This window comes from Stenella coeruleoalba (assembly GCF_951394435.1).
Source record: "Stenella coeruleoalba genome assembly, chromosome: 4".
NCBI classification, from domain to species: Eukaryota; Metazoa; Chordata; class Mammalia; order Artiodactyla; family Delphinidae; genus Stenella; species Stenella coeruleoalba.
Window position 1 is genome coordinate 75,189,054 of NC_137149.1, and position 26,940 is coordinate 75,215,993.

The window sequence follows — 26,940 nt, forward strand, 5'->3', positions numbered from 1 at the left end:
TCTTTGTTTTAGATGTATATATCTTTCTTCCAATTTGATTGCAATCTGAAAGAAAGAAGCTCTTGCCTCTTACTTCTAGATCTGCATGTTACTTAAAAACTACTTGTTGACAAGACTTTACTGGGCTAAAACTGATAGTGACAGCTCATCAGGAGAAAGGCTCCTACAGTTAACATTTCTGCAGTGCCTTCTGTCCTGGGTTCTCTACAAACAAGTAGCAGTCTGAGTTCTCCCACTGAGTGGCTCTGAAACATTGTTGTGTTGGAGACATGCTCCCTTATTCCAGTGGGACCCTTCTGTCTACCCAGCTACTTGGCTGACCTCTCACAGAAAAGGACACCATGCTGGAAGTGCTTTCTGAATGAGACCGGGGATGTGGGTGGAGTCCCCTAAATCAGGAAGAAAAGGAAATTGAATTGCCAAAAGGAATCTTATCATCCTAATAAAATGAAGCACATGATTTGCATTCCAGGTCCTTCAACTATTCTGTGGGAACCCGGGCGTTTTCCCATGACAGTATTTTTATCCCTGATGGGGGAGCAGAAAGTGAGCAGACAGTTCAAGCAATGTCACAGGACAACATCCTGGGCAAAGTCAAAACTCTTCAGGTAAGACAGCTTGAGATTGGAAGGTCAGAGCCATAGGGAAGGGGCCCGGCTATGGAGGGAAGTGGGGAAAGTTCCTAACTTGGCCTTGAGTAGTGGATTGGGAGGTCCAGGGGACAGCTCCTGGGGAGAATGTTTGCTTTCTCAAACCTCACTCAGTTTTCTGGAAGCCTCTGTCCACCTGTGAGAGGTTCACTATCACCGTTGTACCCACCTACATAACACCCCCCTCTCCTTTTCTCTCAAGTTGTTCCCTCATTTTTAACTGGACTTAATGAGGACAAGTACCCTAGAGAGGCTGCAGAACTTGGGTGAGAGGAAAGAGCTCCTGACCATTGAGTGTTGGCCATAATCCCTGAGCACAGGGTTGACTGCCAGCTGAGGGTATGCACAGCAAGTGTTCCCATTCCAAGTCTCCATACTTGGACAGTGAATGGTGAGACTCTTTATTCTTCTGTTGTGTTTGTAAATCTGGCTGCCCTGAGCCACCCTGTCTCAGAGGGGTGCTGTGAAGCTCTTCAGCTTCGCTCCTGTTCACACTGCAGAGTTGGGCAGTTTTCCTACATAAAATTGACTGCGATGGTAACTCCTTAAGAATGAAAATATAATAAAATAATTTTTCACTAAATGAGATTGAAATAACGGGAAATCCAGGAAAAGCAAGGGGAGCAAAGACCCCGGGGATCTGACCAAGTAAGTTTGCCTGAGTGCTCCGTAGAATTCACTCACCCGACAGAAGTGCCTAAGCGAGCACTTCTCTGAGCTGGGGGTGCTTGGAGGCAACGCAGACGATGAACAGGGGGCTCTGGTCTGCTGGTTTCCATCTAAGTCTACAACAACGAATGAACCAATAAATGAATGAGTGAATGAACCAGCAAAAACAGAAAAAATAAAGGGGACAGCTGGCTTGAATAGCTACTGACACTCAAATTTTTCTATTTTCTTGAAATATTCTTGTTTCTACTGGTTATTAGCTATGTATTTTGTGATCTCTGTTTGGTTACATATTCCACACACACTCAGCTGAATATAGCATATGGTGAGGTGGGAAATAGCCAACACCCTGAAACCACACCCAAACTTGCCTAGATCTTTGTACCTACCACACCCCTGCCCAAGGCCATAGTCCTGCCCTCAGAACTAAACTAGGCACTTCAAGTTTCAGCTTTCCTAACTAGCTCCCCCGTTCTGGTTCTTGCTGGTTGTACTCCCACACGTTTTATAGACTCAGAAGAAAAAGTCAGCTGTGTCTTTTCATAAGCTGGAGAAGGGGGAAGGGTGTGACGGCCACAGAAAACCTCGATCCCCTTCCTCCTTACCTTTCCTTCTTGAAGTCTTTTATTTCCTGGAATATTATTGCTACGAAGTAATGAACCCTCATAATACTCCCTTTCTAAGGGGAATGACTTACAGATTTCAGTCTACAAAACAACTGTATTTTACAAGGGCTTTCAAGGAGTTCTTTAAAAATTAGATAATAGTCTGTCGTCTTAAATGGTATCAGCTTTGTAATGTCACACCACCTGCCACTGCCACTCCAAGAAGTGGATTTGGAGTTGTAAAAAATAGATAATTCCTCAGTATTGAATATACAGAAACTCAATAGAAATATGTGAATGCCAGTTGGTTGTCTTAATGATGTAAGCCATAAGTGTAAAGAATCTGATCTCATAACTAATAAAATGTAAAACAACTAACTTCCCTGAAGCAACAATTCTGATAAAACAGGAGAAGAAATGTGAGTGAAGCAGAATAGCTGTCTAATTGGAGTGCTCTCCTTTGGACATCATCTACTCATACAAGGTCTGCCTAATTTTGCTTCTGCTGCATGGATTCACGAGCTTCCTTACAGCTCTAAAGTTATGTTTTTAAACGATAAAATAAGAGACTTTTGCTCTTCGAAGAGGGAAATGGGGACCATTATCATAGCAAATGTGATTTTTGGAGTGACATAAGATATAACTGTATCACCCCCAAAAGACTGTGCTTTATTTTTCAGTCGACTAAGCAGTATGTTCCTGGTAAGTTGTAGAAATAGTAGTTAACTTTATTAACTTGCATGAATGCTTTGCATTTTTCCATAAAAACGTTATGCTGGTATTGATGCTTAGTCAGCAGCATAAAAGACCGCCCCCTCGTAGACTCCAGCATGGAATGAGGGTGTTTAGTTATGTCAGAGGCATGTATGTTTTTTATGTCTGAAATTGTCTTTGTGTATGTGTGTATGTTTATTTTAAAAAGAGAGAACTAATGGCTAACACCTATTTGACAGTAAATGTCCTAACAAGCTGATTTGCCACCATTATTAAGACATTCTTTTGAAATGAGATTTCTACTGGAATGTCATTTAAAAAAAAAAAAATGCCATTTTTCTCTGGCTTAAGAAACTTCCTAGTCCTTGGAAACCGGAGCCACGCCTGTAATGACTGCACTTGGAAAGGTTGCCCCCTAGTGTCCACACGTAGTCATCTCAGCCAGAACTGTCCTGTGTTGCACCCGTGATGGTTAGTATCTGTCTGCTGATGCTGAGTACAGAATGACTGAATACAGCGTAAATAAGCCTACTCATCTTTTCTGAACATCTTTTCTGAACAAAGTGAATCTACCACCTGCCAAAATTTCTGTGGCAAGCAACTGAACCTTTAAAAGAAAAATTACTTTTTTCCCCTGAGTATAAAAATAATTCATGTGCAGAGTGAGAACAGATTTTAATATATAGGACAGTTACAGGGACAGAAACAACAGTGCTGCCCTTTTTGAGGACCCTATCCATAACAGCCGGTTGTTCTATGGCCAGTGGGTGAAATAAAAAGCCCCCGGCAGGCCTCTGCCGCCACCTAGCTGTGCAGCCTTGGAGCAGGTCCTTTAACCTCTCTGACCTTCATGTGCCCTATCTGAAAAATAGGAGGATGCAGGTGAAGGATGATCTGAAGGGCCCCTCCAGTTATTAAAATCTGCCATTTATACAAAATCACTGTTCACCTGCTGTAGCACAGAGTGGCTTTGTAAGCTTTGCACTTCACTGCCTTTGGACCACAGTGACCTTGATGTTCCCTCCAGCTGCCCAGAGCACAGATAGGGAGGTGGCTGTTTATTTCAGATCAAACCAGGCTGTGAAGTGTGTATGCACCTATCGATGATAAGACTCAGGAACATCACAGTCTAAGCCTGCAAGTGATTTTTTAGAATTATACCAAATCTTTGTCAGAAAATGCTTAGTCTATTAGTCCACAGACTGTTTAGCTCAGGAGGGAAAACCTCCATATTCAGTAGCTGCTGTCTCCTACTGAGCTGGATTTCACTTTAAAAAATGCCAAAGTGTCTTACCTTTGAGGATTTGGGCACCTCATGCAGCTGTCGAGGACACAAAGAATAAATAGCTGCTCTTAGCCACTTCTGCACAGAGCGAACGTCTTTAAATCTGTGTGCTTTTGATTTTGCTTGTTCTTTTAAATTCATTTTAACTATGGGAGTGTACGTAGTTCGCTCAAGAGGACAGCAACTTTATTCTTCTTCTGCCTTGTTCTTACAGACGTGGTCTGAAGGATGGCTGTGAAAAGTCTGGGGAAATCTAAACTGGCAGTGTGAGAGCTGCAGAATATGATGGGCTTGGAATTTCCACACCATAGGAGAAAAGCCTCATAAATATGGATGTGCATTCCTATAACATCATTCTCCAACATTCCATATTACAACAAAATGGCCCCATTTGAGTGAATAAAATATCACCCCTTTTAGCTCACATTCCAGTCTAACAGTAACTCCATTCATAGCCACAAGTAACATGGACTCAGTTTAGGCACAGCGGTTCCACTCTCCCCTCTGGCTATTATCTCAGTACATATAAAGAATCCATGAGTATGTAAAAAATATATATCTATATATGGAGGGAGTGGTAATAGTTTATTTTCCTGAAAACTTAAGGGCAAGCTCATCTCAACAGACTGGTTTTCAGTGATTGCTTATATCACAGTTCTTCCCATGACAATGCCTGAATGGTGGGCAGAATAAAAGTCACCAAAAAGCCACATTTATCCCCATATTCAATTCACTCGACACCTGAGATTGCCAGATAGGTTTCAGCAGTCACCTTTTAGTTGTCAGTAAATCACACAAAGTGTCCAACAGCCCAGTCTCCTTCGAGTCAGCTGAAGGAAGCATTTGGAGTAGGAACCCCACAGGGCAGGTGCAAGAGCCTTGGCCTCGAGAGCCCAAGGCTCATTCACCATGGCCTTGGACCTTCAGCCCTGGCCTGGCCTGTTCCACTGTCTCGTTCCCAACCACTGCAGGGTGTGTCTGTGAAGACAGCCCTTTGTCTGCACAGAGAGGCTGCAGCCCTCTCCCTAGACGATGGCCGTCATTTCTTTCTTTTTTTTTTTTTTTTGCGGTACGCGGGCCCCTCACTGTTGTGGCCTCTCCCGTTGCGGAACACAGGCTCCGGACGCGCAGGCTCAGCGGCCATGGCTCACGGGCCTAGCCGCTCCGTGGCATGTGGGATCTTCCCGGACCGGGGCATGAACCCGTGTCCCCTGCATCGGCAGGCGGACTCTCAACCACTGCGCCACCAGGGAAGCCCTATTTCTTTCATGACTTGGGTCCTCCCCTCCTCCATCCCACGCCCTCCTCTCAAGCTCCCTAGCCAGCAGCCCGAACTTGTTTTCTCTAGAGGGATTTTAAATCCAGCTGTTTTATGGAGATGCTCATCGTTATTCTCAAAGGCAACAGCATTGTGTTTCTTTTGCCAGGATGCCCATTTCTGTGACATAAATCAACCCTCTGGTATACACACACATTCTCCCTCCCTCCCTCCCTCCCGCTTCCTCTTCCTTCTTTCCCACCCACCTTCCCCACCCCGACCCCGCTCCCTTCAGCTGTTGTCCCTGCCACCAAGGCTGCAGCTTCTCCCTGTGCCTCTTCTCTGCCCCCTGCACCCTCCCCTCAAGTTGCCTCTTTCTTTAACTCTCTACTTCATTTCTTAATATCACTCTCTCCATTTCCCAGCTTTGTCCCATGTACCTTATTTCACCTGTTCCTATTGCATCTACTATTTTTTCCCATTTTCTCTTTCATTTTCCATTGGCAGCCATGATACCCATCCCATCTTTGGAGTTTATTTCAATCCAGACTAGGATTACATTTGGCCATATTCTTTCTTTCTTTCTTTTTTTTTTTTTATCCTAAGCATCACGGTGGACCAACGTCAGTGTTCTAAAAAGTGCCCTAATGAAGAATAATATCAGCATATTCATTCTTTTCTGTGATGGTGGCAGAAATCCTAACTAAAGGGCATTTAGGGTATTAAGCCTACTCTTTTCTGAACATACCCTCATCTTAGACATTCAAGAGCATTGGTAGATGCATTGGTACACCCTGACAGCAGGGGGTCTCCATCTAAGGTGATTGGGAAGTTTCCAGCTCTTGGCCAGCACTCCTAGAGAAGGGATAACTGGTCAACCCAAGGCTGGGCTGGGAGTCCCAGAATGAATCCCTGCTCAGGCTGTCACTAGGATGCTGGAACTCCTCCGGCCACTTCTGCCCACATCCGTGTCCCTCTCCCACAGGGTAGCAAGTGAGACGGGCCTGTGGCTTTGTTACACCGTGTCCTCTCGTCTGACGCCATCGGCTGTTCTAACTGTGCCTGCTTATTGATCTGCTTAGAGTAGATACTAACTGCCGCTTCCTGCTAAACTTGTTTTTAGAAGATACAATTTTTCAGCCTTCTCCTCCCCGAAACCCTTTTAGGCTGCTCGAGCTGTACTTCACTGGCTGAACTCGGGCTTTTGATGTGTGCTCCCTCCCTGGGGTGCCAGGGGAGCCAGGCTCAGGCTGAGATACCAGCAGATCAAATACGAGTCCTTGTCTCTCTGTGCTCCTGACTTGGCATGCTGGGGTGCGTGCCCCCCGGGACGTGGGGAGGGGGGCCTGGGGCTCATCTCTTTCATGTCTCTGCAAATCTCACCATCCACCATGCAAGGCCGAGGGGGAGCTGAGTGAAGGTGGGTGGATTTGATATCCTGGAGTTCAGAGAGAGAAGGGGAATATTTCCCTCGAGAGAGCCCTCTGCTGGGGAACTTCAGTGAGGTAGTAAAAAATGCGGCATCCTCTCTGTCTTTCTGCCCCTGAAAGAAGAAGGACGTGTGATGTTAAATTTATGAGAACCAGTGGAGTGCAATGAAAATAACACTGAATGTGGTTTAGAAGACATGGATTCAAATCCCTTTGGGGCCACTCATTCTTTCCATAAACTTGAGCCAGTCACCTCTCCCCACTGGACTTCTGACTTTTTTTGTAAAGTGAGGGGTTTGGATAATGTGATTGCTAGGGCTTTTTGCAGCTTTGTGGGATTAAATTATTGGCCACATTAGAGATAAATATCCGATAATGTAGTCTCTATTTTTTTTTCCCCTTGAAGCATAAAAAGACTGTGAAACCCAAGTACCTAGATCTAGAGCAGTAATTCTCAGCCGGAGGCGACTTTAGCCCCCAGGGGACATTGGACAAAGCCTGGAGGCATTTTTGGTTGTCTAAACAGGTTGAAGAGGGGTTGCTACTAGCATCTGCTGTCCTGGGGTGATGCTAAACGTCCTACAGTGCACAGGACAGCTCCCACAACAAAGAATTATCTGGCCTCAAATGTCAGTAGCGCTGAGCTTGAGAATCCCTGATGTAGATAAAGGCAGTAGTTTGTACAATATGTTCGATTCAGTACAGTAGTCTTTCGGATGACCACGGCTTACCTCTTTTCCTTCCTGAGTGTCATTCACTTTCTCTACCCATTAAATATTTTATATCTAATATATCTAGCCCATTAAATATTGTGTCTCTTATTAAAAACTATTATGTTTATATATTTTTCTTCAGGGAATAAAATTCCTTTTTTTAATCTGGCTTTTCTCTAATTCTGAATACTATTTATCTTCCTAATTTCTGTCCCCTGTTTTTCCCTCCTTCTCCCCATCCATTCAGCTCCCTCCCACCAGTGATCAGTCCCTCTTTGGCCCTTCCTCTGGCCTCCTTCTCTGTCCCTTACCCACTTGGTTCCTTCTGGCCGGTAGGGCACAGTGGGTAGCTGCAGCAAGGCGAAGAGGCCGTCCTATTGGCAGGACAAGATTGCTTCCATCTTTTCCGTGAACTCAGCATCAATCATGGAAAGACTTGTGGGCCCTGGGGTCTTCTTCCATTTGGCAGTGGTACCCACTGTAACCCAAACAGGATGTTCAAGCTAGGGGCTGGTGAGGAAGGTAGATGAAACCTAAATATTCAAGGGGAGTATGTCCAAAAGGGCTGAAGGGTTCCCTTCTTTGTGCAACCACAAGGGTCTTGATTTCCCCCAGTGGTTTTTGCATTTCATGAAACTATTTTCTATCCATTTTTTGTACCTTTAAAAGACTTTTATATAAATAAACTTATAGGTTAATCAAAACATTTTTGTCATGCCCAACTTTTGGATCAGAAATATGGTCTCTCTACCCCCCTGGAAATGTTGGCATCTCCATGAAAGAGGTGGCTGGATGAAAAAGCTCACGGCTCGAAGGTGGGAAAGAAATACCAGGAAACAGATTCAGTTATTACAGGACTGCATCAGGGTTTACTGGCATGGTGTCTAGTCTGGAAACTAGTCGTGTACAGAATATGCCTCAGTGCCTGCTAGCTATGGGGAATCTGGCTGTGGTTATTGTGAACCGTTTCACTGCTTCAGAATGTCTTTCTTTTGTTTCTCTCCAGCGACAGTTGGGTAAGAACATCAAGTTTGGGCAGCCACCACCCAATGCCATTCCCATGAAGAAGGCAGACAGTGGCGAGGCTCGCTTGGAGGAGGATCCGGTCCTGACCAGTCCCATGGAAATTGTGACTCAGCAGGACGTCATCCTCTCAGACACCGAGAACAAAGTAAGGCTCCTCCAGGGAATGACTTGATTGCTAAGAAGCCCAGGAGGGTGCTGGGCAGTGGACAGGGGCATCAGTAACCCTGGGCTCTGCAATGTAGGGAATAGGTGGGAGAAGCTTTCCTGATGAGTAGCCCAGGGCTGGAGGGCACTTCCCGGGCCAGTGCATTGATCTGCAGGGGGGCCAGCTTGGAAGAGGGGGAGGCAGGGGAGACGTGCCCCTTGCCCCAGCTCTTCCCAGTGTCTTCCACTTACTCCCGGAGACCCGGGCTGACCCACCTCTTCTGGGAGCCTTGCCTGGCTTCACCTCCAAGCTGCACTATCTCCTCTGTGCCTTCACTGTCATCCTTAGTGCTTCTTACACATCTGTACTCCGTCTGCATCTGTTTTCTCTGCATCTCTAAACGTTGAGTTCCTTGAGGACAGACTGGATCTTACGTGTCTCTGTCTCCCCAGGACATCGTTACTGCTTACTTGCACTGAATGATTACTTGTCAAATTGGACTAATTTAAAGGGAAATGAGGAAAGAAGTAGGTGCTCAATAAGACAGAACATATCAAACAGACCCGCTTGAAGTCTACTTAGTGTGGAAAGAAAGTCACACTGGTCCAGCACTGTCCTATCTAAATTTGGTCTCTTGACGCTTTGAAAGAAACACTCTGAGCATATCCTGAAATGAGAGTCCCTCTAGCAGCAGAAGGGACACCCTCAGGCCTCTTACGGGAAAAGGAAGAAAAGTCCTACCAGTAGCTAGATAAACTATTCTCTAGCTGAGGCTCCGAGTCTTCCCATGCTTAAAAGAAAGTATTCTCTGTGCTGTGCCTACCATGGTGCCTGAAGTGACATTGGGTGTTATTAAGATGCCCCTGGAAGAAGTTGTGCTTGTTATCAGCTAACATGTCATCAGAGTAGAACAAAAGATAAGTGACATGTAGAGCAAAGGAAGGAAAGAAAAGGTGGACAGTCTCCTCTGTTGCCCAGTTCTGCCTGGCCCTGGCCCTGGCCCTGGCCCTGATGACTCCTGGCGCCCACAGTTGTGGGTGGTGGTGAAGCAGGCGTGGGGCCCATCTCTCCCACTGGTCCAACAGTGCTCTCTCCAGCCTCCTGAGTGCTGGGCAGCAGCGTGGGTCATCAGCCTTGATTCAGGGATTTCCTATGGACCAAAGCAAATGTCTTCCCTGTTACTGAAGATCTAATAAGTGCAGGGCACTGTGGCCTGGGGGAGAAGGAGGGTCATTCGTTCAGCAGGTGCTCCCCCAGCTGTGGGCATCGCAGAGATGGGTCAGATTAGACAAGGGGCTGCTTCCGTGTCGTTTACATTCTAATGAGAGGAGAGTCAGACGACAAACAAGTCAACAAATAGATACACATCATAATTTCGGATTAATAAAAATGCTGCACAGAAAATAAAACAGGGTGATGGAAAAGTGAGTAATATGGTTGGAGAGAGGCTGCTTCTTTAGATAAGGAGGTCAGAATAGCCGTGAGCAGAACCGGAGGGGTAAAGGGTGTTTTAGGAAGAAGGGGGAGCAAGTACAGAGGCCCAGAGGTGGGACTGAGCTTGTCCTGAAGGAGGAACAGAAAGCAGGCCAGTGGGGACGAGGGCAAAGGGTAGGTAGAGCACAGTATAGAGGCTGGATCATGTAGACCACAGGAGAAGGGGTGAATTTTGTTCAAAAAGTAATAGGAAACCTCTGAGTAGTTGTAAGCAGGGCAGTGATAATCTGACTTGTGTTTTCTAAAGGTGTTTCTAAGTGTGGTACAGAAAAGGGACTGAGGTAGGGCAAGCTGATGTTATGGCTCTGTAAGAGACAATGAGACCCTTTTTTTTTTTTTTTTTGCGGTACGCGGGCCTCTTACTGTTGTGGCCTCTCCCGCTGCGGAGCACAGGCTCCGGACGCGCAGGCTCAGCGGCCATGGCTCACGGGCCCAGCCACTCTGCGGCACGTGGGATCCTCCCGGACCGGGGCATGAACCCGCGTCCCCCGCATCGGCAGGCGGACTCCCAACCACTGCGCCACCAGGGAAGCCCCCAATGAGACCCTTTTGTAAATATGGGCGATACAAGACGGAAGGTATAGCTGGTGCAGATGACGTGATGTGCATGTACCCAGGGCAGGCAGGGCGACTGGGAGGTGAATCATCAGCCTTTTTCTTCTCCTTCCTTCCTCCCTCCCTTCCTCCCTTCCTTCCAAGTTTTCTTGCCTCCTCTGGTCATCCACTTCCTCAGCCCAGCCCCTGTGTGCCCCTGGAAGGGCCCTTCTTTCCTTTTCATGGGGTGGAAGGCAGCCAGCAAAGCCGAGAGCTCTGAAGTTGGGGCCCTGCTTCCCAGGTAGGGTGGCAGCAGGGCAGCACCTGAGATTCTCTCATCAGTGGGGAAACACATCAAGGACGGAGGTTGGAGACCGCGCAGATGGGAGATGTGTTGAACTCGGGGGAGAGGGGAGCACACACCGTGCCCCGGGAGCCCTGGTGGAGTCCGGACATTAGCAGAGTCCCCGCCGTGAACCTGCCGGCTCTCTGCAGCCAGCTGCGCCCCTGCGTGGAGGAGGGGGTGGCCCTTGCCTGCACAGACACTGTCTGGTTGTCTGCCCAGGACTTCCTGTGCTGGCGTTTGACTTGAGCACTCTCTCTACTGTTCCAGTCCAGTGAGACGCCAAGTTCTCCGGGTCCTCTGAATCTGCCTGGAGCCGGAAGTGAGATGGAAGAGAAGGTAGTATGATTTGAACTTGTGTATGCAGCTTCCTTACTTTAACTTCCATTCTTCCTTTTGTTGGGCGATCTGCTGCCTCATTTTCCCATTCATAAATGCTACCTTTGTCCATTACTTTAAATTCCTTCAAAATGCAACCAGTGGTAGATGTTGGAGCATCTGTTTCTATGGTGATGTAACTGCTGGAACTGAACCCTGCTCTGAAAAAGAGCCACACTCCCGCCACGCCTGTGTTTGGGGTCTCAGGTGTTGGTAGTTTTCCTAAGTGGTTCATGTATTTTAAGACACCGGTAAGCCATTGAAAAAAACATTCAAAAACACCTGAACGTAAAGAGTGTGTAAGGAAAAGTCTCCTTCTATTTAGAGATGCCCCCCAAAAGACCTTAGCATTTCTCTACTTGTGTGTATTTTTGGATTTTAACTTACACACATTCCACTGAAACCTGGGACGTTACCTGCAGGAGCCTAGGGAGCCCTGTGGAGATCACGTGCGCCACTTCTACAGAGGCCAGTCCGCTCGCATGAGGACCTTTCACCTGCACAGGGGTCCAGGGGTCTTCCCGGGGTCTGGCAGACAGTACGGTGAGAACAGGGCATGTCCCTGAGTCTTCTGAAGGGGATGACTCAAGACAGTTCCACCACCCAGATGAAGAGGCCCAGCTTGAATAACTAGAGACGAAACATGGCATTAAATCTCAGCTTGAAATGCTTTATCTGCACCTTCAGTCTATCACATTTGGCTTTAACTCCTCTTACTCACACATCCATTAGGGGATGGAAATAAATGTTTAATTCATCTCTCTTCAACAGTAGTTTAGAATTTGACACCTATTATAAAGATAACCATAAATAAATAAAAGCTTAGGAGACCAAAGGCTGGGATTATTTTTCCTTACTTCCATGCTTCTTGTCATAAATTAGTATTTACTGAGCGTTCGTTTTGCTCTTGGAGCTAGCTGGCTCCTTTATCTTTGTGCATAAATATGGAAGATAATTGCAAAAAGCAAAGCCACCAGCTCAACCCCATTGACTCTGCCCTTACTGTGCACGGACACAGTCAAAACAGGGGAACCCTGGCCTCCGCTGATGCTGAGCCTGTAGCTCAGCTGCTGGAGAAGGCAGTTAGGGCCGTGAGCGCCCTCTGCTGCGCGGTGGCGTGCTGTGGCCAGGAGCCCTTGCCTCGCTGCTTGCCTGTGAATACTCTGAAGTTACAGGCGTGGCTCCTTACCATCTGATTCAGCGTGGACTGTGAGCCTGGGTCTCTCTGACCTAACTAAATGTATACGGTTGGTCTGAGGTTGCGCTTTGTAAGTGACCACACCTGTATGACAGAGCCGCAAGCAGTTCTGTGGCTCATCCTCTGCAGAATTGCCTTTCCCCTGTGTGTAGCACATTTCTGCCCTTCACCTTCTCACCCAGGCCTCCTCCTTTTCACTTCCAGTGCACCAGTGCTCGGTGACTTTGGCATGATCGTGCTAAAACATTTTTGCTGATTAGAAAATTTATGCCCTAGGCAGAGAGGTTATTATACTTTATTGTTCCTTCATTCTTTTAGCAAATATTTATTGAGCACTTACCAAATGAGATTTGCTACTTGGGCATAAAGAGGATTGATACAAAGGCCAGAAAGACACATTCCCTGTTTGAGGAGGCTAACGTAGGAGCTGAGGTATGTACACACCATGTCTGTGGCAGCGGAAGGCTCTTAGAATTACAGAGTTCTTAGCACAGAGATGAGCTAGTCCAGCGCTTAGCAAACTACTACTTATTTTAGGCCTCGTGGCCATAAGTTGCAACTACCAGACTCTGCTTTGTTCTGCTCTTCCTTTCAGCGCAAAGGCAGCCAAGGGCAATGGTGTGGCTGTGTACCAGGAAAACGTTATTCAGCCAAACAGTCTTCAGGCAGGACTGGCCCACCTCGCCTGTGTCTTACTGACCCCTGATCTAATCTAACCCCCGTACCATTCAGAGTAGGAAAATTAGTCCCTGAAAGATTAAATGACCTTTACAAGTTAATAACAGATTATCACTGGCAAAACAAATACTCAACATCTTTTGATTCTAAAAGCAGTGTTCACTTCACTGTGCCCACGAGCCCCGCCCGCATGCCAGCATCTCCTGGGCCAGGTTGGGCAAGGTGCGAGCTCCAACCAGTGCCGCCATGCCGGGATTCCTTGCAGGTTGTTCTCTGATCCGGACTGACTTCACATTTCAATCTCCACCGTAGGCTGCTCCAGTTAAAACGTCTCGGCCAAAAAGGCACTTCTCCTCTGCCGGCACCATCGAAAGTGTCAACCTAGATGCCATCCCCCTGGCCATAGCCCGCCTGGACAACAGTGCCGCCAAGCACAAACTGTCCATTAAGCCAAAAAACCAGAGGGTGTCAAGGAAGCACAGGCGACTTGTCGGGGTACGTATGGCCCGGTAGACACCCTTGCTGGTTGGGCATTAATGTGGCCTAGCAGGATGGTGCTGTTGAGGGGCCTATGGAAGGAACTCGGTCTGTCCCCGTCGGGGATGGCTGTGTCTCAGGCACAAGGGTGAAGGGGCCCATTTCCTTTCCACCACCCTTTCTGACGTGTTGCCCGCCGGTGGCTGGTGGACCTCAGAGAGAGAGAGGCTGCCTGCGGAGGGGCTCCGGACACTGTGTGCTTTGCAACAGACGGGTGGCCCACTTTCCTGTGCCACGGCTTAGCCAAAGCTTCTTCAGTTTGATTAGAGGAGACTTCTCAGTCACAAGTTTCAGGGGACGTTGATGAAGCACAAATTGCATTTTTCCTCCCCTTTCTAATTCTGGACTACCAGTTTTCCTATGATTATTCATGTGTATTAAAAAAAAAAGAATTTGAGGATGACATGTAGAGAGGAAACACAAAGATGAAATTCTTTTCCCCACCCCCAGTTTACTCTTGGTGTGAGGGATACCCAAGGTTACCTGTCTCTGCGTAGAGAGGGGAACATTGCCCCTACTTTTGAGATTAGGAGGGCCACCCACATTGTGAGTAGGATTGTAATGGTAGCCTGTGCACAAGGAAAGCTAATTCTGTTTCCCTTACCAATGTTAGGATCGACAGAACGAGCAAGGTGGCTTCCCGCATCAGCTGTCCCTAGACCAGAATGGGCACCCTGGAGAAGACAAGCCAATCTGGCATGAAGAGGAGCCAGAGGCGCTGGACTCGGAGGAAGAGAAGCGACGCCAAGAAGAATACTGGCAAGAACTTGAGGCCAAGTGCAAACGGCAAAAGGCCGAAGCGGCAGAGAGGCGACGGCTGGAAGAGCAGAGGCTCCAGGCCCTGGAGAGGAGGCTTTGGGAGGAGAAAAGAAGGCAGGAGGAGCTCTTGGAGGAAGAAGGGGAGGAAGAGGAGGAAGGAGTCCAGCTAGAGGCAGCAAAGAGGCAGCGTGAAGAGGAGGCGCAGAGTCCGGAAGAGCCGGGCTGCCCAGGCGCAGCTCGGAGGGAGCAAGACGAAGAAGGGCGCCTGGGAGCCGAGGAGCCGGGTCGCCTGCAGGAAGAGGCGCGGCGCCTGGAGAGACGCGCGCAGCAGGAGGAGCTGGAGGCGCGGAGCCGGCAGGAGGCCGAGAAGCTGCGGCGGGAAGAGGAGGAGAGAGCACTGGAGGAACTCAGAAGGCTGGAGGAGCAGGGGCGGCGGGCGGCCGAAAAGCAGCGGCAGGAAGAGGAGGAGAGGCGGCAGGAGCTGGAGGCGCAGAGGCGGCGGGAGGAGGAGGCGGCGGAGGAAAAACGGTTGCAGGAGCTCAGAAGGCAGGAAGAGCTGGAGGCGCAGAGACGGCAGGAGGACGCGGAGGCGAAGAGGAGGCAGGAAGCGGAAGAGACGCTTCAGGAAGCACCGAGAGTGGAAGAGGAGAATCAGCCGCTGCTGGACCACAAACGGGGCTTGAGGAGCCCACTTCAGAGCGACACTGCAGAGAAAGCAGAACAAGAACATCTGACACCCGAGAAGCCAAGAGAAAACTCTGAGGAGCCGAGTGTTTGGGTGAAGCAGAGCCCAGAGGCCACCGAGCCATCAGGCGAGCAGGCCGGAAAGCAGGGGGATGTTCCCGGGGATCAACCTTGTGGATGGCGGGAAAAGAGGGAAGAAACCAACACAGAGCTGCCCCAGAAACAAGAGGCCCAGGTGGAAGAGGCGTTGGCTCCAGGAGAGAAGAAAGAAGCTGCCGCTCCAGAAACAGACAGAAGGGTGGAGGAGCTCAGATGGCGGGAGGTAGATGAGAGGCAGACCATGCCCAGACCCTACACTTTCCAGGTGTCATCCGGAGGGAAACAAATTCTCTTCCCCAAAGTCAATCTGAGCCCCGTGAAGCCCATGAAAGATGAGGGGCTCGCCTCTGGTCCCCAAGAGCCAAAGGCCCCCAAAGCCAGCCCGGCCTCCCACGCCCTGCCCTCGTCCCTGAGCATCCCACACACGGCCATTCTGGTCACGGGAGCCCAGCTCTGCGGCCCGGCCGTCAACCTGAGCCAGATCAAGGACACGGCGTGCAAGTCCCTCCTGGGCTTGTCAGAAGAAAAGAAGCACGTGGATGTCCCCGCCCTGGAGAACCCACCCCGAGCCCCAGGCGACCCCCGGGCAGGCAGTGGGAAGACCAGGCCCTCCCAGGAGTCTCCGAGCAGCGCGGCCGCGCTCGCTGAATGGGCTTCCATTCGGTCCAGAATCCTGAGGAACGCAGAGAGTGACCAGCGCGGTGAGAGAGACCAGTCTCGGCCGGGTGATGAACACACGCCTAGGGGCCGATGTGATTCCCGCGGGAACCTCCGGAGGACCCCGCCGGTAAATGCAAAGTTCTCCATTAAGCCTGCCTGGCAGAAATTCTCTGATGGGGGCGGGGAGATCTCCAAACAGAACACGGAAGCGGAAAGCGTTAGAAAAAGATCCCAGCCGGGTCCCAGCGAAGAGGCCCGGCCCCAGCTCCCTGCTGCTGATACTAAAGAGCCCGTGAAGAGTGCAGAGAAACCGGGGGCACACCAGGAGCCAACGGACACCACGGAGGGGTGCAAATTTGCCAAAGACCTTCCATCTTTCCTTGTTCCAAGCCTTCCTTACCCTCCACAGAAAGCAGTGGCCCAAGCAGAACCCGTGGTCACTTCGGACAGCGAGACCACAGGTGGAGCAGGAAAGCCGGAGCCCGTGATGCCAGGTGGGGAGGATAAAGCTTCCCCTTTTGGAATAAAATTGAGAAGGACCAACTACTCCTTGCGCTTCCACTGTGACCAACAAACAGAACAAAAGAAGAAGAAAAGGCACAGCAGCACGGGGGACAGTATCAATGGGGTGCCGTCAGCTCCGGGGAGCACAGCTGGAGAGAGAGAGACAGAGGCTGCGGCCCTCAAGCATGGCCCGTCTCTCCCCACCGAGAGGAAGCAAGCCCCGGCCCCCTGGAAGGACTCTGCTGAAAGCCCTCCCAGCCACTCTCCTCTTGCAGCCCAGCCTGGGCCCCCGGCTCCAGAGCAGGACAGGGCAGCAAACAGAACGCCCTTGGCCCAGAAGCCAGCCCTGGCTCCCAAGCCCGCGGGCCAGACTCCGCCGTCCTCCCCGATCTCCAAGCTGAGCAGGCCCTACTTGGTGGAGCTGTTGGCTCGCCGGGCGGGGAAGCCTGACCCGGAGCCCGGCGAGCCATGCAAGGAGGGCCGGGACAACGGGGGCCCCCGGACGCCCTCACCCCCGCCGACTGAGGAGAGGAAGGACCAGAAGCGGGATGAGGAGGAAGAGGTGGAAACAGAGAGGAAGCCAGCTTCCCCGGCGCCGTCTGCCGCCCGGCAGGAAAAGCCTTCCGCGACACCCGAGGCGGGGAGGAAAGGTGCGTAACCGTAGGTTGCAGAACCTCTGCCTCTGTCCAGCCTGTTGTCCGTGCCCAGGGCCAGAAGTAGCCCCCGGAGCTGGCGTTGGAGCACTTCCTTTAATTAGAGGCTGGTGCCCAGTTCCCCAGGGGCCCTCACTCATGGATCATAGTGAGGCTCTTTACTTTTCTTTACAGTTTTGGAAACGTGGACTGACTGTTGCGTGTCTGCAGTTAACACCGTTAATGATCCTTACTTACCCAAGTAATAAGTTGGAGGTGCTGGCAGAGACTGATTTCACTTTCGATTGGCAGTGGAAGTTGAAACGTGCTCCAAGTTAATGCAGATGTCATTCATCTTTATGAGGGGCCTGTGCAGTGACAGCAAAGACTGGAGTTTCCTAGACCAGTGTCTGTGTTCTGTCTCTGGGCACTTAGCGGCACCCAGGTGGGAAGTTAGGGGGCTTTGGACAGCCCCCCTAAGGAGCCTGTGTGCATAATCAAGTTTGTCTCAATTTAATGCACAATGCCCACATATACATCCTGACCCCACCAGCTTGCCACTGAGAAGCCCTCCGATACGGAAATTTTAGAGCGACCGTTACCCCTGCCTCTGCCCCTAGTGTTTCTTCATGCTGGATGTTTGGGGCAGCATGGTGATCACCTGGATTGGCTTTGGGGCCTCAAGAACCTTCACCTGATACTTTTTCTTTCCTGTTTTGCAGAGTAGGTGGTCACGTGTGGTTCATAGCCCAGGAAGTTACTCGTATTTCTCAGGGAAATTCTCCCCTCAGGTTTTTTAGGGAAGATTTAGGTAATTGTTTAGGTTTGGGGTGATTTTTGCAGAGAAAACAGCTGTTTCCCAGAGATGTTGGTTTGGTTACTTGCCTTATGGAAGACACTATCGTCCTTTTTAACCAAGCCTTGCCCCAAAGGAGGGGATTGCTGAGGCAAGTGAGGCCCACACGTCCAGAGGACCTGTGCACCTCCTTTGTAGGCGTCCGCGGTTCTGCTCAGACGCAGCGCAGGGTTACGTCCCTTCCCCTGTCGTGTTCATCCTCGATCTGGTGCAAGGCTGTGGTGTGGAGTAGGCTGGGGACCCGGGTGTTGTGGCTGCAGGAATTGAGATGGCTGTGCTGCCACCAGAAACACGGGCTGCCTCTGTGGCCGTTTTCTCCCGGGACCTGTCTGCCCCAGATCCAGAGCGAAGCTGCAGTGTGGAGTGGGTGGGGTGCTCTTGCTAGGCTGGGAGACAAACTGCGGCATGCTCCTGTGGGGCCGCCTGAGCACACACTGACAGTGACCACCACCCCACCGGATCACACCCAGGGCCCCCAGTGTGTCTCTGTGTAGCTAGACTGAGTCTTCCCCCAGGGGGCCAGTTGGCCCAGGTCTCACGCCAAGCGGTGGTGTGGAGTGAGTGGGGCTGGGGTGTTCACCCAGCTCAGACTGGGGAGTGCAGCAAGGTGGCAGCCACCAGTGCAGAGTTCTCTCCACCATGATTGTTGACCAACCAGTGCTCTACTCCTCACGAGTAGAGTCTAGGCTTCTCCAGCCCTTCTGTGTGTCCCAGAGGTTCTCCCGGCAGCCAAGGGGACTTGTCTCCTTCCATGTACAACACTAGGATTGGGATGCCCAGTCTGTGGCTCAACCTGCTGGCTCCCCAGGGCAAGGGTCCACTCATACCGACCTTCTCTTCCTTTCAGATCCCTCTCAGGGGCAGGGGTCCCAACCCTATGCCTTTTTGTCCATCCTACCCAGTCATGTGGAAATCTTTCTTGCAACTTTGGTTGATAGGAGTTCTTCTGCCAGTTTCCAGCTAGCATTCCATGAAAAGTGTTCTGCATGTAGATGTATTTTTCATGTGTTGGTGGCAGGAGGTGAGAGCTCTACATCTTCCTACTCTGCCATCTCCATCCCTCCCCGCCTCCGGAGTCCTTAAACATACCATTGGTTATACACGGCCTTCTGATACATGGGCTGAGTGAGGTGTCTGCATCTGGGTACTCAGTATTAGAAAAGCTCGATTCTATTATTTCTGGATTTTAAAATAGGTAAATAGAAATTTTAATCTTTTCTTTCTTCACTCTCAGTGAATTGCCTTGCACATCCTTGAAGGCACACACACACACACACACACTTTTTTGGAGACACCGATTTAGAAAGGGGTCTCCATTCCCTAGGTAGAGGTCAGCAAGGACCAATACATGGGCCCGAGGCCCTGGGAAGGCATTGACTGAACCCACTCCAGTGGGAATGGAAATAGCAATGATAATCCCCCAGTGTCTGTCCTCCAATGCTTTGATTATAGATATCACCAGATATCATCTCATGCTGAGATTCTCACCTCCTTCCAGTGGGTAGGACAGATACTAAGTGGTCCTTTCTCCCAAGAAGTGACCTACAGGAGCAGTGATTAGATGCCAGGATACACTTGCTCGTCTCCCCAGAGCCTAGAGGGGGGAACTTGAGTGGGCTGGCTGTGGTTCTCCTCATGCAGTGAGTTTACAATGAAAGAGAATAGGTTTAAGCATTGTCACAAAATAAAATTTTTTTTTTTTTTTACAAAATAAAATTTTAATTAGACACTTTGAACTCCCCCATTAAAAAGATTATGCGATTAACAAAGAACTTCTCTGTCTTTTAAAACCTTGACTGAAGTTAGGGATTTTACTGTTGTGGAAAATTTCAACAACAGTAATCCTTTGTGCTTAATCACTTACAAAGGGCTTCTGTTTACACCATCTCATTTCATCTCACAGCACGTGTGCATTGTCCTGGCTCCATTTTACAGATGAGGACATCAACATCCAAAAAGTTAGGTGACTTGCCTGTTCCTCATAGTGGTAAAACCTGGATGAGGAGTTCTTTCCCGGGTTAAATGATCTTCCCATTTGTTACCCTAGGACTTCAAAAAAATTATTCAAAAAGTCCATAGAATTTAGCAAAACCTTGTTTTATTTACTTTTTTTTTTTTTTTTTTGGCTGTTTTGCTCATTCTTCCCCCATCTCTTGGATAATATCTTGGGCATAATTCTTTTTTTGTTTTAACATCTTTATTGGAGTATAATTGCTTTACAGTGGTGTGCTAGTTTCTGCTTTATAACAAAGTGAATCAGTTAAACATATACATATGTTCCCATCTCTCTTCCCTCTTGCGTCTCCCTCCCTCCCACCCTCCCTATCCCACCCCTCTAAGTGGTCACAACGCACCGAGCTGATCTCCCTGTGCTATACGGCTGCTTCCCACTAGCTATCTATTTTAAGTTTGGTAGTGTATATATGTCCATGCCACTCTCTCGCTTTGTCACAGCTTACCCTTCCCCCTCCCCATATCCTCAAGTCCATTCTCTAGTAGGTCTGTGTCTTTATTCCTGTCTTTTTTTTTTTTTAAACATCTTTATTGGGGTATAATTACTTTACAATGGTGTGTTAGTTTCTGCTTGATAACAAAGTGAATCAGTTATACACATACATATGTTCCCATATCTCTTCCCTCTTGCATCTCCCTCCCTCCCACCCTCCCTATCCCACCCCTCCAGGCGGTCACAAAGCACCGAGATGATCTCCCTGTGCCATGCGGCTGCTTCCCACTAGCTATCTACCTTACGTTTGTTAGTGTATATATGTCCATGCCTCTCTCTCGCCCTGTCACAGCTCACCCTTCCCCCTCCCCATATCCTCAAGTCCGTTCTCCAGTAGGTCTGTGTCTTTATTCCTGTCTTACCCATAGGTTCTTCATGATATATTTTTTTTCTTAAATTCCATACATATGGGTTAGCATATGGTATTTGTCTTTCTCTTTCTGACTTACTTCACTCTGTATGACAGACTCTAGGTCCATCCATCTCATTACAAACAGCTCAATTTCGTTTCTTTTTATGGCGGAGTAATATTCCATTGTATATATGTGCCACATCTTCTTTATCCATTCATCCGATGATGGGCACTTAGGTTGTTTCCATCTCCGGGCTATTGTAAATAGAGCTGCAATGAACATTTTGGTACATGACTCTTTTTGAATTTCGGTTTTCTCGGTATATGCCCAGTAGTGGGATTGCTGGGTCATATGGTAGTTCTATTTGTAGTTTTTTAAGGAACCTCCATACTGTTCTCCATAGTGGCTGTACCAATTCACATTCCCACCAGCAGTGCAAGAGTGTTCCCTTTTCTCTACACCCTTTCCAGCCTTTATTGTTTCTAGATTTTTGAATGATGGCCATTCTGACTGGTGTAAGATGATAACTCATTGTAGTTTTGATTTGCATTTCTCTAATGATTAATGATGTTGAGCATTCTGTCATGTGTTTGTTGGCAGTCTGTATATTTTCTTTGGAGAAATGTCTGTTTAGGTCTTCTGCCCATTTTTGGATTGGGTTGTTTGTTTTTGAGCTGCATGAGCTGCTTGTAAATTTTGGAGATTAATCCTTTGTCAGTTGCTTCATTTGCAAATATTTTCTCCCAGTCTGAGGGTTGTCTTCTGGTCTTGTTTATGGTTTCCTTTGCTGTGCAAAAGCTTCGAAGTTTTGTTAGGTCCCATTTGTTTATTTTTGGTTTTATTTCCATTACTCTAGGAGGTGGGTCAAAAAGGATCTTGCTGTGATCTATGTCATAGAGTGTTCTGCCTATGTTTTCCTCTAAGAGCTTGATAGTTTCTGACCTTACATTCAGGTCTTTAATCCATTTTCAGTTTATTTTTGTGTGTGGTGTTAGGGGGTGATCTAATCTCATACTTTTACATGTACCTGTCCAGTTTTCCCAGCACCACTTATTGAAGAGGCTGTCCTTTCTCCACTGTACATTCCTGCCTTCTTTTATGAAAGATAAGGTGACCATATGTGTGTGGGTTTATCTCTGGGCTTTCTATCCTGTTCCATTGATCTATATTTCTGTTTTTGTGCCAGTACCATACTGGCTTGATTACTGTAGCTTTGTAGTATAGTCTGGAGTCAGGGAGCCTGATTCCTCCGGCTCTGTTTTTCGTTCTCAAGATTGCTTTGGCTATTCGGGGTCTTTTGTGTTTCCATACAAATTGTGAAATTTTTTGTTCTAGTTCTGTGAAAAATGCCAGTGGTAGTTTGATAGGGTTTGCATTGAATCTGTAGATTGCTTTGGGTAGTAGAGTCATTTTCACAATGTTGATTCTTCCAATCCAAGAACATGGTATATCTCTCCATCTATTTGTATCATCTTTAATTTCTTTCATCAGTGTCTAATAATTTTCTGCATACAGGTCTTTTGTCTCCTTAGGTAGGTTTATTCCTAGATATTTTATTCTTTTTGTTGCAATGGTAAATGGGAGTGTTTTCTTGATTTCACTTTCAGATTTTTCATCATTAGTGTATAGGAATGCAAGAGATTTCTGTGCATTAATTTTGTATCCTGCTGCTTTACCAAATTCATTGATTAGCTCTACCAGTTTCCTGATGGCATCTTTAGGATTCTCTATGTATAGTATCATGTCATCTGCAAACAGTGTCAGCTTTACTTCTTCTTTTCAGATTTGTATTCCTCTTATTTCTTTTCCTTCTCTGCTGTGGCTAAAACTTCCAAAACTGTGTTGAATAAGAGTGGTGAGAGTGGGCAACCTTGTCTTGTTACTGATCTTAGTGGAAATGCTTTCAGTTTTTCACCATTGAGGACAATGTTGGCTGTGGGTTTGTCATATATGGCCTTTATTATGTTGAGGAAAGTTCCCTCTATGCCTGCTTTCTGCAGGGTTTTTATCATAAATGGGTGTTGAATTTTGTCAAAAGCTTTCTCTGCATCTATTGAGATGATCATATAGTTTTTCTCCTTCAATTTGTTAATATGGTGTATCACGTTGATTGATTTGCGTATATTGAAGAATCCTTGCACTCCTGGAATAAACCCCACTTGATCATGGTGTATGATCCTTTTAATGTGCTGTTGGATTCTGTTTGCTAGTAGTTTGTTGAGGATTTTTGCATCTATGTTCATCAGTGATATTGGCCTGTAGTTTTCTTTCTTTGTGACATCCTTGTCTGGTTTTGGTATCAGGGTGATGGTGGCCTCGTAGAATGAGTTTGGGAGTGTTCCTCCCTCAGCTATATTTTGGAAGAGTTTGAGAAGGACAGGTGTTAGCCCTTCTCTAAATGTTTACTAGAATTCGCCTGTGAAGCCATCTGGTCCTGGGCTTTTGTTTGTTGGAAGATTTTTAATCACAGTTTCAATTTCAGTGCTTGTGATTGGTCTGTTCATATTTTCTATTTCTTCCTGATTCAGTCTTGGCAGGTTGTGCTTTTCTAATAATTTGTCCGTTTCTTCCAGGTTGTCCATTTTATTGGCATAGAGTTGCTTGTAGTAATCTCTCATGATCTTTTGTATTTCTGTAGTGTCAGTTGTTACTTCCCCTTTTTCATTTCTAATTCTATTGATTTGAGTCTTCTCCCTTTTTTTCTTGATGAGTCTGGCTAATGGTTTATCAATTTTGTTTATCTTCTCAAAGAACCACCTTTTAGTTTTATTGATCTTTGCTATCATTTCCTTCATTTCTTTTTCATTTATTTCTGATCTGATCTTTATGATTTCTTTCCTTCTGCTAACTTTGGGTTTTTTTAATTCTTCTTTCTCTAATTGCTTTAGGTGCAAGGTTAGGTTGTTTATTCGAGATGTTTCCTGTTTCTTTTTTGTTTTTTTTTTTTTGTTTTTCTTCTTTGCGGTATGCGGGCCTCTCACTGCTGTGGCCTCTCCCGTTGTGGAGCACTGGCTCCGGACGCGCAGGCCCAACAGCCATAGCTCACAGGCCCAGCCGCTCCACGGCATGTGGGATCCTCCTGGACCGGGGCACGAACCCGCATCCCCTGCATTGGCAGGCGGACTCTCAGCCACTGCGCCACCAGGGAAGCCCCTGTTTCTTAAGGTAGGATTGTATTGCTATAAACTTCCCTCTTAGAACTGCTTTTGCTGCATCCCATAGGTTTTGGGTCGTCGTGTCTCCATTGTCACTTTTTTCTAGGTATTTTTTTATTTCCTCTTTGATTTCTTCAGTGATCACTTCGTTATTAAGTAGTGTATTGTTTAGCCTCCATGTGTTTGTATTTTTTACAGATCTTTTCCTGTAATTGATATCTAGTCTCATAGCATTGTGGTCGGAAAAGGTACTTGATACAAGTTCAATTTTCTTAAATTACCAAGGCTTGATTTGTTACCCAAGATATGATCTATCCTGGAGAATGTTCCATGAGCACTTGAGAAAAATATGTATTCTGTTGTTTTTGGATGGAATGTCCTATAAATATCAATTAAGTCCATCTTGTTTAATGTATCATTTAAAGCTTGTGTTTCGTTATTTATTTTCATTTTGGATGATATGTCCATTGGTGAAAGTGGGGTGTTAAAGTCCCCTACTATGAATGTGTTACTGTCGATTTCCCCTTTTACGGCTGTTAGTATTTGCCTTATGTATTAAGGTGCTCCTGTGTTGGGTGCATAAATATTTACAATTGTTACATCTTCTTCTTGGATTGATCCTTTGATCATTATGTAGTGTCCTTCTTTGTCTCTTCTGTTAGTCTTTATTTTAAAGTATATTTTGTCTGATATGAGAATTGCTACTCCAGCTTTCTTTTGGTTTCCATTTGCATGGAATATCTTTTTCCATCCCGTCACTTTCAGTCTGTATGTGTCTCTAGGTCTGAAGTGGGTCTCTTGTAGACAGCATATATATGGGTCTTGTTTTTGTATCCATTCAGCAAGCCTGTGTCTTTTGGTTGGAGCATTTAATCCATTCACGTTTAAGGTAATTATCGATATGTTATGTTCCTATGACCATTTTCTTAATTGTTTTGGGTTTGTTATTGTAGGTCTTTTCCTTCTCTTGTGTTTCTTGCCTAGAGAAGGTCCTTTAGCATTTGTTGTAAAGCTGGTTTGGTGGTGCTGAACTCTCTCAGCTTTTGCTTGTCTGTAAAGGTTTTAATTTCTCCATAAAATCTGAATGAGATCCTTGCTGGGTAGAGTAATCTTGGTTGTAGGTTTTTCTCCTTCATTACTTTAAATATATCCTGCCAGTCCCTTCTGGCTTGCAGAGTTTCTGCTGAAAGATCAGTTGTTAACCTTATGGGGATTTCTTTGTGTGTTATTTGTTGTTTTTCACTTGCTGCTTTTAATATGTTTTCTTTGTATTTAATTTTTGACAGTTTGATTAATATGTGTTTTGGCGTGTTTCTCCTTGGATTTATCCTGTATGGGACTCTCTGTGCTTCCTGGACTTGATTAACTATTTCCTTTCCCATATTAGGGAAGTTTTCAACTATAATCTCTTCAAATATTTTCTCAGTACCATTCTTTTTCTATTCTTCTTCTGGAACCCCTATAATTCGAATGTTGGTGCAATTAATGTTGTCCCAGAGGTCTCTGAGACTGTCCTCAGTTCTTTTCATTCTTTTTTCTTTATTCTGCTCTGCAGTAGTTATTTCCACTATTTTATTTTCTAGGTCACTTATCCATTCTTCTCTGTCAGTTATTCTGCTATTGATCACATCTAGAGTATTTTTAATTTCATTTATTGTGTTGTTCATCGTTGCTTGTTTCCTCTTTAGTTCTTCTAGGTCCTTGTTAAATGTTTCTTGCATTTTGTCTATTCTATTTCCAAGATTTTGGATCATCTTTACTATCATTATTCTGAATTCTTTTTCAGGTAGACTGCCTATTTCCTCTTCATTTGTTAGGTGTGGTGGGTTTTTATCTTGCTCCTTCATCTGCTGTGTGTTCCTCTGTCTTCTCATTTTGCTTATCTTACCGTGTTTGGGGTCTCCTTTTTGCAGGCTGCAGGTTTGTAGTTCCCGTTGTTTTTGGTGTCTGTCCCCAGTGGCTAAGGTTGGTTCAGTGGGTTGTGTAGGCTTCCTGGTGGAGGGTACTAGTGCCCATTTTCTGGTGGATGAGGCTGGATCTTGTCTTTCTGGTGGGCAGGTCTACGTTTGGTGGTGTGTTTTGGGGTGTCTGTGGACTTATGATTTTAGGCAGCCTCTCTGCTAATGGGTGGGGTTGTGTTCCTGTCTTGCTAGTTGTTTGGCATAGGGTGTTCAGCACTGTAGCTTGCTGGTTGTTGAGTGAAGCTTGGTGCTAGTGTTGAGATGGAGATCTCTGGGAGATTTTCGCCGTTTGATATTATGTGGAGCTGGGAGGTCTCTTGTGGACCAGTGTCCTGAAGTTGGCTCTCCCACCTCAGAGGCACAGCACTGACTCCTGGCTGCAGCACCAAGAGTGTTTCATCCACACAGCTCAGAATAAAAGGGAGAAAAAGTAGAAAGAGAGAGAGAGAGAGAGAAAGAGAGAGAGAGGGAGAAAGAAAGGGAAAGAAGGGAGGGAGGGAGGGAAGGAAGGAGGGAAGGAAGGAAGAAAAGAAAGAAAGAGGAAAGGATAAAATAAAATATAGTAAGATAAAAGTTATTAAAATAAAAAATAATTATTAAGAAAAAAAATTTTTTTAAGAAAAAAAAACGGATGGGTAGAACCCTATGACAGATGGTGACAGCAAAGCTATACAGACAAAATCTCACACAGAAGCATACACATACACACTCACAAAAGGAGGAAAAGGGGAAAAAATAGTAAATCTTGCTCTCAAAGTCCACCTCCTCAATTTGGGATGATTCGTTGTCTATTCATGTATTCCACAGATGCAGGGTACATCGAGTTGATTGTGGAGCTTTAATCCGCTGCTTTTGAGGCTGCTGGGAGAGATTTCCTTTTCTCTTCTTTGTTCGCACAGCTCCCGGGGCTCAGCTTTGGATTTGGCCCCGCCTCTGTGTGTAGGTCGCTGGAGGGCGTCTGTTCTTCACTCAGACAGGATGGGGTTAAAGGAGCAGCTGCTTCAGGGACTCTGGCTCACTCACGCCGGGGGGAGGGAGGGGTGCGGATCCGGGGCGAGCCTGTGGCAGCAGAGGCCGGCGGGACGTTGCACCAGACTGAGGTGCGCTGTGCGTT

At 47.1% G+C, this 26,940-nt stretch overlaps 1 protein-coding gene across 3 annotated transcripts in view; it reads left to right on the forward strand.

Annotated features, from left to right (window-relative positions):
- CRACD (capping protein inhibiting regulator of actin dynamics) overlaps positions 1-26,940 on the forward strand; it is a 271,734-nt gene that overhangs the window by 230,991 nt on the left and 13,803 nt on the right. For 2 of the 3 annotated variants that reach the window (XM_079920858.1, XM_079920856.1), the window contains 5 exons: positions 473-608; positions 8,331-8,495; positions 11,137-11,205; positions 13,433-13,615; positions 14,271-17,013. In XM_079920858.1, the coding sequence (XP_079776984.1) occupies positions 567-608; positions 8,331-8,495; positions 11,137-11,205; positions 13,433-13,615; positions 14,271-17,013 (3,202 nt within the window). In that variant the 5' untranslated portion in view covers positions 473-566. The remainder of the gene's footprint in view (positions 1-472; positions 609-8,330; positions 8,496-11,136; positions 11,206-13,432; positions 13,616-14,270; positions 17,014-26,940) is intronic. The other variant, XM_079920857.1, reaches the window with a different exon arrangement.